The sequence below is a fragment of the Pollicipes pollicipes genome, unplaced genomic scaffold (assembly GCF_011947565.3).
Source record: "Pollicipes pollicipes isolate AB1234 unplaced genomic scaffold, Ppol_2.1 Scaffold_7231;HRSCAF=8579_pilon_pilon_pilon, whole genome shotgun sequence".
NCBI lineage: Eukaryota > Metazoa > Arthropoda > Thecostraca > Pollicipedomorpha > Pollicipedidae > Pollicipes > Pollicipes pollicipes.
Window position 1 is genome coordinate 18,672,970 of NW_023597034.1, and position 12,855 is coordinate 18,685,824.

Here is a 12,855-nt window from a genome sequence, read left to right on the forward strand (position 1 = left end):
TACTCGGCCAGGCGGTGACAGTCGTCAATTAGTCAGCCGCCCCCAGCCGCAACGGTGTCGAAACAGGCTGCGGCACTTGTGGGTAGAGCCGACAGGAGCTGAACTGTTCGGGAGGTAGTATGCGTTTCCACCATCACGGCGCCTCAGTCTGACGTCTGAGCAAAAGCCGACTGTCGCAGCGGGAGGCCTGCGTTTGGCCGGCGCGCTGACAAGGCATCCGACAAAAGGGACCAGGAGCTAGCGTCGCGGACGACCCGCTGCAATCGACAGAGGCCTGGCCACCAGCTACGACTGCGTCTCTGTATGCCTCAGGGCAGTGGAGCAGGTGGACGAGGCCGACACTGAGCCTCAAAGCCCCGTCCCGGCCTGCCAGCTCCCACACGTCCGGCCTCCACTACCGGCCCAGACCACCGATCCCATTCCTCTCGGGCGCTAATCCCAGTCCGTTCAGACTGCCGATTTCAGTCCTCTCAGAACGCCGATCCCAGTCTGCCCAGACCGCCTAACCCAGTCCGCCCAGACCGCCGATCCCAGTCTACCCAGACTGCCTATCCCTGTCCTCTCCGACCGCCGATCCCAGTCCGCTCAGACCGCCGATCCCAGTCCGCTCAGACCGCCGATCCCATTCCGCCCTGACTGCCGATCCCAGTCCGGGTCGCTACGGCTGGGCAGAGCGCCGGCCATTTCCTGCCGGCGCGCGCCGCGAATGTATCGGCGCAGCCATCGCCGCAGCGATTAATGGCGCGGCGGCGGGACGCATTGTTCTCGGCGCGAGCATCTGGTGCTCGGTGGGAGCGCCGGCGGGCGTCGAGCACGGCCGCCGCCGGCTCAGTTCACACCACACTGCAAGGCACGGTCGGCAGATGATGCGCTGGCGCCGGCGGCACGGCGGCAAAAAAACCAGAGGCTTTAATCGATGAACGAGGGAAATGGGTCGCGAAGCAGGCTAGTTTTAACTAGGTCCTCAGGAAAATGGGAAGGAGTAGCAGTTTGTGATCTGATGCTGACATGACGGATTTCCGAAAAGTGCTGACAAACACCAGAGCGGCGCATTGGAAGACGGTCAGCTATGCCAAGCGAGCCGGTCGGTTTGGTTCGTAACAATGGATTCAGCGGGTTGGCTGCACGTGCACATTTGGTAGCGTCCTCAGCACAATGCACTGAGGACAATAATGGGATCTGGCATGCCATCGGCCCCGAGGATGATCAGGCATCAATAACATTCCGGGGTGTTCACAACAGTCAGCAGGAAAGGAGATGATCTGAGGCCCACTCACACGCGGGACGTCCTGAGATTCTCAGCGATTACCCACGACCAATCATTGGTAGCTGAAGGCGCTCCACGAACGAGCTCCGTTTACATCCGATGGAATGACTCAGAAGTGGCGGAACTGAATGACTATTGTTCGGGTGGTGCATAGCAGTCTCGGGTCACCGAGGTTCCTCACAGGTCCCGGAGACAGATGGGTCGACGGCGTCCGGTGACCTCGCGGACAATGGACTAGGGAGAGATCGCTCCCTGCAGCCGGGCTACAGGGGCCTCTATCGGGGAGATGGATCTCCCACCCTTTAATTGACTCTGGGATTGCCTGCGAGAGATAGATTGGCGGCATCGATTCAGCATCGTGTGTTTTGCTGTAATTAGCCGGGATCGCGATGAGGTCGCGACCGCTGGAGAGAAGCCTATGGTTTCCGAACGTGGTGCTTCGGTGATGTAAGACCATACGCTGCGCAGGGGCGCGCTTGGAACTGGCAAACAGAGCGAGATCTGTTAGTAGCTGCAACTTCCTTGTGAAATTTTCCAGTGAAAATTGTGGACATGAGCCAGATTTGTCAGTAGCTGGAACTTACTTGTGGCAGCTCCAGCTACTAACAAATCTGGCTAATTGGCGCGTGGGAGGTAAGCTTATTACACTGCAACAGCGGCCGAGTCTGTAGCCCGGCAGTTAAGCACTGTCCTCGGACCGTGCACAAGCTCGCTGCCGGTTTCCGTCGGCGTCTCTTGATCGGCCGTGGTCGCCGGCTCCCCGCCTCTTTTGATCGGCCGTGGTCGCCTGCTCCCCGCCTCTCTTGGTCGGCCGTGGTCGCCGGCTCCCCGCCTCTCTTGGTCGGCCGTGGTCGCCGGCTCCCCGCCTCTCTTGGTCGTCCGTGGTCGCCGGCTCCCCGCCTCTTTTGATCGGCCGTGGTCGCCGGCTCCCCGCCTCTTTTGATCGGCCGTGGTCGCCGGCTCCCCGCCTCTCTTGGTCGTCCGTGGTCGCCGGCTCCCCGCCTCTTTTGATCGGCCGTGGTCGCCGGCTCCCCGCCTCTTTTGATCGGCCGTGGTCGCCGGCTCCCCGCCTCTCTTGGTCGGCCGTGGTCGCCGGCTCCCCGCCTCTTTTGATCGGCTCCCCGCCTGTATGTCGGGCGTGACCTCCATCACCAGCCTACCGTGGCCGGCGGCGGCGTTGGGTGCTCCTCTCTCGCATCTCGAGCCGACTGGAGACGCCCTAATCACCCTTGAGCGGCTCGCTGGGGCCGCGCCAGCGCCGGAGAGCGTACGGCACGTGTCGTTGACCGGCCGGCAGCTCCGGCAGCGGGCTTGGGATTTCTCTGAGGTCTCATTTATCAATTACGCCGGGCACACCGAGAGCTGTGACCTGAGACGAAGAAACAAAAAAATAGAAGGCCTTCCCTGGCCAGAGTAGTGATGGCGGTACCCTTCGAGCTTATTTGCTCTACCCACATGGCCAGCTAGACGTGCATTTACATAAAAGCCGACCCCTGCATGATTACACTGCCATAACTGTCCGGCCAGGTGGACGATGATACGCGCTAGCCACGCTCCTACCATTTCCAGGGAAATAGGGTCCGGTAATGACCCATGTGGCACCTGATTTGAGGAGCAGCGCGGCTGCCCCGCATGGGCGTGGACCTGTCTCTCATGGAACTGTGTTGCAATTCCATGTTGTATACGAGTACTGATGAAAGCACCGTTGGGTGCTGCAAGTCTGCAGTAGCAAAGAAATGGGTTAATAAGACCTTAAACGCGATCTCAGCTCCATTGGCATGGCAAAGAATGTATGTGGCACTCGAGGCATGACCCGCTTGGTAGGTCTTATACCCAAGACGTATGTTCCAGACAGGTCTCTCACAAAGAAAATCGACGACACCTGTATCCTTCGGTCAGCAAGTCCAACCGCCACACTGCTCAGCTCAGCTTTCCTTATCACGCCAATAGTTCTATCAGCGTTCAACACCAGCTCCAAGTCGATTACCACGCCGCTGCTGGGCACTGCCGCACCGCCGGGTCGGTTTTCCAAACGTCAGCGTTCGCGCGGCCGCCCTGGCGTCCTCCGGGCTCCGGGCCGCCGACGTACGCCGGGCATTCCAGAGCGATCGCCACAGCTCTGCTCGCCGTTTGCGGACGCGCCTCAGGCAGGATCGACTGGTTTTCACGAAACCGCAGAGGTAGTGCAAGGGCGGTCGCCGCGCTCGCTGTGTGTTCGGACTGCCGAGCGACGGCACCTGTTCTTCAGTGAGTTCACTCTCACCGAACTGGTCACCTTTGAGTGTCACCCCGCTGCCAGCCGGCTTTATGGCCCCTCACGATCCCCATACGACCTCGGGCGACGGGCCGCGCGGCACAACAAAGCGGCTGAGTGCCGTCACCAGCTGCCGCGCGCTACCAGGGAATGACGTCACCAGCCGCGCGCTCCGTTGGAATGACGTCACCAGCTGCCGCGCGCTCCCTGGGAATGACGTCTCCAGCCGCACTCTCCCTTGGAATAACGTCACCGGCCGCCACACACTCCCTTGGAATGACGTCACCAGGCATACGCTTCTTTGGAACAACGTCACCAGCCGCCGCACGCTCCCTTGGAGCGACGTCACCAGCCGCCGCACGCTCCCTACAAATGACGTCACCAGCTGCCGCACGCCCACTTGCAGGCCGCTATCCAGACACTGTTAGGACCGACGGCCGCGCCTCAGCAAGCACGTCGACCTTAGCAGGGTGACCCCGACCGCCGAAGGTCACGCCACCAGCGAGGTCGACAGGTGGCGCCACCGGGGAAGCCGGCGCAGCGGCACGGCGGCGCGACAGGATGCTGGCGCCCTGCGTCCGCCCCAGAAGCGGAGAGGCCGGCGGCGCGGAAGGGGAGCGTGAAATCACGTTACGGCGGCGCAGCGGCCGGCTGCGCCGGCCCGGCAGTCGACGCGCCGGTCCGGGCCGCAGCCGGCTCATGCACGGCAGCCGGAACTTTCACCGTGCACAGCGCGCCCGGCGAGAGGCCGGAAGGGGTGAGTCAGCACCGCACCTGGGCCGGCCGACCCGGCAGCGGCTCCGGCTCCGGAGCACAGCTCGCCGCGCCACCCGCGTCCGGCGGGGAGCGCCAGGGCGGGACAGGCTCTCCGCAGTAGACGCCTAGATGTCTCATCCAGAGGAGTTCGGTGGAGCGTCAGGGCTCGACGCTGCAAGGGCTATTCTTGTGTGAGGTGTCGGTGTGAGGATGGGAAACGCTGCAGGAACTGCACAGAAGAGCTGAGACGCCCTGTCGGACATTCACGCATCCATCGCCAGGATTCTGAGAGCAATGCCATCCACTATATGATTCTGCGAACACTGGGCGATTAGCGAACAGTCTCTCTTGAGTGGAACACGAGACATTGAGCACTATCCGGGCAATCACAAACGCTCCGATCAGTCATAGTCATGTCATCGTCTGTCGCAATCGCCGCAGACCACATTTCTTTCCGTCAGAGTGTTGGTAGCGGTTGCTGAACGCTGGTTAGTGTAGAACGCACGCTTTGCGGAGCGTGTTTGCTGACACAAGCCTGCTTACATCCAGCGAGGCCTGGTCTTATCTTGCACGCCAGAGCCCGTCTCGCATTCGCCTGCCCGTCCCGGCGGCGCGATCCCAGGTAAAGCCCGCCTGTCAGCTCCCCCGGCCAAAGCAGCGTGCGCAGGCACGCGCGTCACCGGGCGGACGGTGACACCTGCCGGTGACGTCACAGTCGTGACGCAGCGGTGGTCGGCTGGACCGGGCGGGATATCGACCCCGGTACAGCGTCGGTCCACACAGCTGACCGACGACCCTACAGTCCCCACGAGAGCCTGCCGTTGGTGCCAATGGTGAGCGCCGCCACAGCGGGTCACGAGGGCTCGCGGAGCCCCCGGCACCACGGACTCGCAGAGCCCCCGGCACGGAGGTGCTGCGTGCTGCGCCGCCCGTCGCTCCGTCACGTGCACCACATGCCTTTGTAGTCATGAAAGCGGAGGGCTATACTGCGGCAGGGTGGCCCGTGGAAGCTGGAGTTATTTGCGGACGGAACGTAAGCGCGACTACACAGGGAGCATTCGTGACAGCAAATGCATAAAGCGGTGGAGAATCCTGAGAAAAGTTGGCGTAACAAAGCCAACAGGACTGGAATCTTTCGATGAAGCATTCCATAATTTTGACTATTCCAGTGAAACCTGCTGTGGCCGCTACCGTACCGTACATAAGGGATTCCACTCAATCATATTCATTATCCATTCATATCACCATTCCACACCACTGAATGCACCTTGCTGCCAGCATCAGACGTGTTTCATGATATGATGACGTCATGCTGTGTGCCTCATATCCCTTCGGGATTGTACCAAACTGTACTCAGCTGTACTGCCGAAATGCTTCCAGTGTGGCCTATTTGCAAGGAGCAGTAGCATAACTGCAACTCAGACACGCCCCCATTCAATGAATACCTTTTTTAGCGGCAGCGAGCCTTTCAAAGACGACGAACAGAAATACTCGAAGGCGATGTTACGGGTCGTTGGGGCTTCCTTACGGTGAGAGGGTGGGCTGCGGGGGGGGGGGGGAGGTTGCCTTACGAACAGCTAGAGCGGAACGAGAGTCTCGGTTTTCTGTAAGAAGGCCCTGCCGCCTTCCAACATGGGCTCAAACCCCTTGAAACTAAAACAGCGCTAAAAGCCATGGGGTTTTGAAGCATCCCCTCCTTAGTCGTCCCATTTAGAATCTCGCGAAGTCTGTCTGCTTTTTTCAATGCAATATTTCCGATGATCCTGCATCTGGTGTGAATATATCGACGGAGTAGTGGGCTCACAAGCAAACTCGGGAGTTGATAAGTCAAGCTCCGAAAACCTCCAGCCAAGTCATGGCTGTAATCGCCTTTCAGATTATCGCAGCACGTTTATTGGCACTGTGGCTGGTAGGTCTAGAACAATGACCAATCAAACAGATAGGAGGAACAGACCACTGAAGACAGGTCGCTGTGTGCGTCCCTGACCCAGACGCGCGACGTGACAATAAGCCGCCTCTGGGTTCCAAAGCCAAAGTCAACCGACAGCCGACAGGTCCGACGTTCCTATAAATAATTTCAAATCTAAACCCAGTAGAGTTACAACTCTACCTAGCCCGGCCATCCAGCCTGCATTTGCTCATTTGCCACGCTGTCCCTGCAGGCTTGTCACAGGTCATAATTCCAAGCGCTAAAACTTGCGGCAAGGTCACCACAAGCTGCGACGTTTCGTAATGGACCAGTAAAAGGCAGCCCAGTCCGTCACTCAACCTTTCCACGCCGGATCCGGCTGCCCGCCCCTCTGCAGCCGTTTCGAGGGTGGCCCTATCGACCCAGCGGGCCACTGTTTATACCCGTTGCCATGCCGACCGCGTCAATCATCTGGCCGCCGCCGCAGGGCAAACACGCGCTGGTCGATTCCGCGCGCATGACGCTGCGCGATCGCTTCAATGAAAACAAAGTCGCGCGGCATGCGGCGGCAGCCGTCTCGCGCTCTGCTGGGCGGCTTCGGCGCGACGGGCCGTTCTGCTGGGCGACTTCGGCGCGATGGGCCGCTCTGCTGAGCGACTGCGGTGCGGCGGGCCGCTCTGCTGGGCGGCTCCGGTACGGCGGGCCGCTCTGCTGAGCGGCTGCGGTGCAGCAGGCCGCTCTGCTGGGCGGCTGCGGTGCGGCGGGTCGTTTTGTTGAGCGGCTGCGGTGCAGCTGGTCGCTTTGCTGAGCGGCTGCGGTGCTGCTCCGCTCCGGCTGCAGCGCCGCACATGTACGGTGGAGACGGTGACGGCGGCTCTGGGCGACGCTGAGCTGTCGGCGGCCGCCGCTCGTGTAAGCCAGTTCAACTGTGAGCAGACGAGGGCGCACGAGCGGAAGGAACGAGCGGCCGCCGTCGCGTCTCTTCCGTCCTCTCTCCGGCCCGGCGCCCTCTGCCGCGCAAAGCGGCGCTGAAGCGGCGGCCGGCCGTTTCGCCGCACCGCGCCGGATACGCCTCATTTCCGGCTGGCGGACCCCGCTGTGACCCCGGTCTGCGGCTCGGTCCGGAGGACGGACGGTCGGCGCAGCGGAGGCATTGTCCACCACGCCGCACGTGCGCTATCCGCAGCATGCAGATGTAATCAGGGCGTTTGTGATTCGGCGACCGATTCAGCGACTGATTCAGAGCGAAGTGGGTTTCACCCAGCGAGCTTTCCCCATTATTCGCAGCTGCGGGGCCGCACTGGGTGACGAGCGACGCACAGTGGAGGAGAGTGGGGGATAGTGATGACCTGCTTGGAATCGGTGCTAAGAGACCAAACAGCGTACAGTTTTTTCTTCTCTCCTGTGGCTCTAGATCTCGGTACATGTGGAACAGACAGAACAAAACACAAGTGATTTAATGTTGTGAGTGCCGCGAGCAACGAAGCATAACTTATGCCCTATGCGCTCAATGATGATCAACTTTTTGGAACGTGCCTCGTTCACACCTTGACGGCTCTAAATGCCGTAAGTTCATACAGGTGGCCAGCTAAGAATACCTAGACACACGGTCTTTATCTACGCACAACCAACTATAAATAGATCTAGGGTGTGTTTGCAGCGACCAGGACGACAAAGAATGTCTTTCGCCAGTCACTGTTTACATCATACTTGTGAATGTACGCATTCACAGCGATCTGGACGACATATCCTCCACGGTACGCCACGTAGAATCTTTGCAGGACACAGAATCGTTCTGATACTTGATCAAAGTGAAGAGAAATGGTGTAACGAGCACATAGCTACACAAGTTAATTTGCGCGTACAGGACCCCTGAGGGGTGCAAAAGGTATGCTATAGGCTGCATGCAGCATAATCTGCGGTTTTCATTGTTAGTAGCATGCGCAGTGCGTGTGAACGAAAATGCTACGGTCTCGCATGCGCAGTTATTGTCACGAAAGTTACGACAGCGTAAACAAAACACCTGTCACGCTGCGAACACGTTCGGTATAGGCTCTATTTAATGTTGCGGATGATAAAACATTTTTGCAGCCTGGCGAATTGATCGCTCATTAGGCCAGATGCATGAAGGACTTGGATAAAGTCCTACAATTTCGACGTAGAAATGCCCTGGCGAATACAACGAGCACGAGCAAGGCCTCCACAACTGTAAAACCTCGGCCCTTGTCTGGCACAGTACTATTGTCCGTGACATGTTTGAAGCCGGCCTCAGGATGGCACCAGAGGTTCGACGCGATGCGCCATATACCAGACGATAGGACACAGTCGCAGAACGAGAGGGACGGCAGACGAAAGGAACAGAGAAGGAGTCAGGCAGGGAATAAGGGATAGAGGGTGATGGGGAGAGGGATAAAGCGAGGGAGGGGAGAAGAAGATACGGAGAATGTGAAAGGGGGGACTCGCAGCGCATGACGACAGCTGTTCCCAGCTCACGGGCCTGACTCTGCGCCGGACACAACAGGCGTGCGTGATGGATGACATTATCCAGCGGCTGGCCCGCCGGCGTCTGTCGAGCGCTGGGCTTCGGCCGCTGAGGGGGCTGGCGCTAAGCCGGGAGGCGACGCCGCGGCCCGCTATCGGAGGACATCTGGAGACAGACAGGGCCTGGGCGGCCGGCTCTCCGGCCCTGCCGGGCGCGGCGCCCGCCACTCTCTGGCCCTGCCGGGCTAGGCGCCCGCCACTCCCCGCGGCGCCCGCCGCTCTCCGGCCTTGGTGGGCGAGGCGCCCGCCACTTCCTGCGGCGCCCGCCGCTCTCCGGCCCTACCGGACGCGGCGCCCGCCACTCTCCGGTCCTACCGGACGCGGCGCCCGCCACTCTCCGGTCTTGCCGGGCGAGGCGCCCGCCACTCTCCGGTCCTACCGGACGCGGCGCCCGCCACTCTCCAGCCCTACCGGGCGCAGCGCCCGCCACTCCCAGCCCTGCCGGGCGAGGCGCCCGCCACTCCCCACGGCGCCCGCCGCTCCCCGGCCCTACCGGGTGCGGCGCCCGCCACTCTCCGGCCCTACCGGGCGCGGCGCCCGCCACTCCCCGGCCCTGCCGGGCGAGACGCCCGCCACTCCCCGCGGCGCCCGCTGCTCTCCGGCCCTACTGGACGCGGTGCCCGCCGCTCTCCTGGCTAGGGAGACAGGGAGGCGGCGACCCCGGCAAGGAGGACGGGAGAGCAGACACGGAAGAGGCCAACAAACACTTGGGCGTGACAGCGAGGTCGGGTGCGACCACAGTCCAGCTGCGCGCGAGCCAGTCTGTGGACATCAGCTGAACAGGCGAGTGATGACAGTCTACACCGCATGAAGCAGTCTAGCTTTACACAGAATAATGGTCGAGCATGACCGAGAGGGGCATACACTGCACGTCTTTCAATGGACATTCCACCGGACGGAGACGTCCTGCACCTGCTATCTACCCGACTGGAGGGGCTATCCCGAGGCGCCAAACATTGGGAAGCACGCCAGGAATAAGGGACAGCCGGAGCCGCAGGCTACCTTCGAGACCGAGTCTGGCGCACCGGACCACGAGGCTCGCACCAGGCGGAAGGGCTCCGGCGCGAAGGCAGGTCGGCTGCATTCCACCACCCACCCCGGAACCGGACAAAGCTGTCCCGGCAGTGACGTCCGAGCGCGGGCCGGCCGGTGCCGCGCGGCCCGGCTCTGGGCTCCAGACGCGTCCGTCGGCAGCACCGGACAGCTGACGCCACTCAGACGGCGGTCGGCTCGCAGAGCCGAAGCTGGCCCGAATGCAGACGGCATGGCGTGCCGGTAAGCGACGGACAAAGGCGTCGGCGGCGGGATGGCCGGACCGCCATTGTCTGTACCGGAAACCGGCCGCGAACCGCCCCGCAACCGGTCCACGGCGTGGCGCGGCGTGGATCGTGAGCCAGCGCCGGTGGACCAGCGGCGGGGGCCACCGGCAGGCCGCCGGCTGCCAGGCTGGTACAGCGGCGAAACGGAGCTGACGTCAGCGCCGGCACAGACCGGGCGGGATCGGTCACCTCAGGCGGCGTGCTACGTGGGGGGACCGGGCCGCCACGGCGGTGCTCCAGCGATTCTAATCCGCCGGGCCTGGTCCAAGGTCGGTCCATTCACGGATCCCGACGGGAGAGTCGGCTCCTCTGCCAGCTGACTCCCACGACACACGTCAGCGGCCCTAGCCGACCGGTTACAGCTGAAAGCGCTGCGTTCGAGCCCAGACGCGCCGCGGCCGGCCGGGCCCAGCGGGGCCGCCGCCGGGCCCGGAGGCCGGCCGGCGGCCACATGTCCGCTGTCCGGAACCACCCGGTGACGGGCGCTGCTTGTCCTGGGAACGCGCCCCGCCCACGGTGTGAACTCAACAGATGGAGCTGCGCCCGCCGTCGCCGTCGCCGGCTAACGGGAGTGCGCAGTTGGGTGTCACAGCCGTGACGGCTACCGGGGGTCGTGACGGCTGGCGGATTCGCTGTCCGCCCCCGCGGCCGTGTGGCGTGCAACCGGAGCTGTACTGCAGCCCGCAGTCTCTGTACCACTGCACTGCAGCCTGGAGTCTCTGTACCTCCCCACTGCAGCCCGGGGTCTCTGTACCTCTGTACTGCAGCCTGGGGTCTCTGTACGACTGCACTGCAGCCCGCAGTCTCTGTACCACTGCACTGCAGTCTGGGGTCTCTGTACCTCTCCACTGCAGCCCGGGGTCTCTGTACCTCTGTACTGCAGCCCGCAGCCTCTGTACCACTGTACTGCAGTCCGGAGTCTCTGTACCTCTGCACTGCAGCCCGGAGTCTCTATACCTCTGTACTGCAGGCCGGGGCCCCTGCACCACTGCACTGCAGACTGGGGTCTCTGTACCTCTGTACTGCAGCCCGCAGCCCCTGCACCACTGTGCTGCAGTCCGGGGTCTCTGTACCCTTTTACTGCAGCCCGGAGTCACCTCTGTACTGCAGTCCGGGGTCTCTGTACCCTTCTACTGCAGCCCGGGGCCACCCCTGTACCACAGACCGGGGTCTCTGCACATCTGTACTGCAGTCCGGGTTCTCTGTACCTCTGTACTGCAGTCCGGGTTCTCTGTACCTCTGTACTGCAGTCCGGGTTCTCTGTACCCTTCTAGTGCAGCCCGAGGTCACCTCTGTGCTGCAGACCGGGGTCTCTGCACCTCTGTATTCCGGCCCGGGGTCTCTTTACCACTGTACTCCAGCCCGGGGTCTCAGTACATCTGTACTGCAGCCCAGGGCCTCTGTACCCTTCTTCTGCAGCCCGGGGTCACCTATGTACCGCAGCCCGGGGTCTCTGTACCACTGCACTGCAGCCTGGGGTTTTTGTACCTCTGCACCACAGCCCGGGGTCGCTGTACCACAGTGCCCAGCGCTCATGTTCGTCTGATGTTGATTGGACGAGGCGAGCCTCTGCACGCCATTCTGAAAGTCCGCGGTAAATTGGCCGAGGGCTAATTGGCCTGCCGGAGATCTCCCAAATGAGGTGACTATTAGCTGATTAGAGTCCCTCACGACGGAACAGCGGTCGTTACGAAGTCGCGGTGACCTTGAGGTAAGGAGCGGAAAAACGCTTAGAAAGATCAACGATTAAGTGGGAAACCCATGCCTAGTTCCAAGGGCACTTACACAATCAACATATGACTCATGCTTGACGTCTGGAAGAAAACGTCAGCATTTGCCAGCCATTTTACTAATGACGGCCATGTCAACTCTTCCTACTCCTAACGTTTGCATTCGGCGCGACAAGATGCGTTTCACGAGAGATCTCTCATCAAAGGGGAGATTACAATGTTCGGAATTTGGCCCCGTTTTGGCAGACTTACCTCCAGGTGTTTGGAGTAGTCCTCGGCCATGCGTTCGTTCTCCATGCTGAGCGCCTCGTTCTTTTCCAGCAGCGCCTTGCCGAGCTCGGCCGCCAGGATGAGGTCGTTCTCCTTCTGCTGCAGCTGCGCGAACACGTCGCCCGAGTCGGGCTCGTCGCGCGTCTCCATCGCGCTGATGTATTCCTCCAGGTAGTCCGAGTTGGCCATGCCGGCGCGGTCTGCCGCCGCGGTCACTCGCTGTCGTCTGTCGCGTCGCGCTCTGTCGGTCAGTCACTGCAGCACCTCTGACAGCAGGCACGCCGCCACTCTGACATTTCCCCCGGTCACACCGGCGCGCTGACACCCTCTGTGACGACTCTCGACAAGGCCTCGCACGGAACGCTCCGACAGCGCCCCACCTCCGCACGCCGCACCTGTCGACTGCCGGACGGCAGGCCGGCCGTACCTGGCCGGGGCCGGGCGGCGCGGTCCGCCCGCTGGCGTGGGGACGCCGGCGGCGCGCCGCCAAACACCGCACTCCCACGAGGGCGAGTCTACAGCAGCGTCAACGGCGGCACGTTTGAAACGGGTGAAGGCGTCGGGATCGAGCGGCGCGGACGCTACAAAACCTAAAGGTCGCTGCGTGCGCGGTTGTTGAGTGTACCAGGATCGCTTATGCTCCCCGCTACGTGTGTGCTGTATCACGACGTCGTTTGATAGCATTCTGCATTTATAGCATACCGCAACTTGCATTTGTCAAGCACGGGATAATTATATGGGAGAACACTTCCTCTGGAGACAAAGTCGGGAAGAAGGTAATAAATCACTCTAGCTGTGTGGCAGACACG

The 12,855-nt window shown here is 61.6% G+C and overlaps 1 protein-coding gene across 1 annotated transcript in view; it reads right to left on the reverse strand.

Annotated features, from left to right (window-relative positions):
* Window positions 1-12,434, reverse strand: part of LOC119110562 (bicaudal D-related protein homolog) — a 49,239-nt gene extending 36,805 nt beyond the window's left edge. Inside the window, exon 1 of the mRNA XM_037234441.1 lies at window positions 12,029-12,434. Within this exon, the coding sequence (XP_037090336.1) occupies window positions 12,029-12,235 (207 nt within the window). The 5' untranslated portion in view covers window positions 12,236-12,434. The remainder of the gene's footprint in view (window positions 1-12,028) is intronic.
* Between the last annotated feature and the right edge of the window lie 421 nt (window positions 12,435-12,855).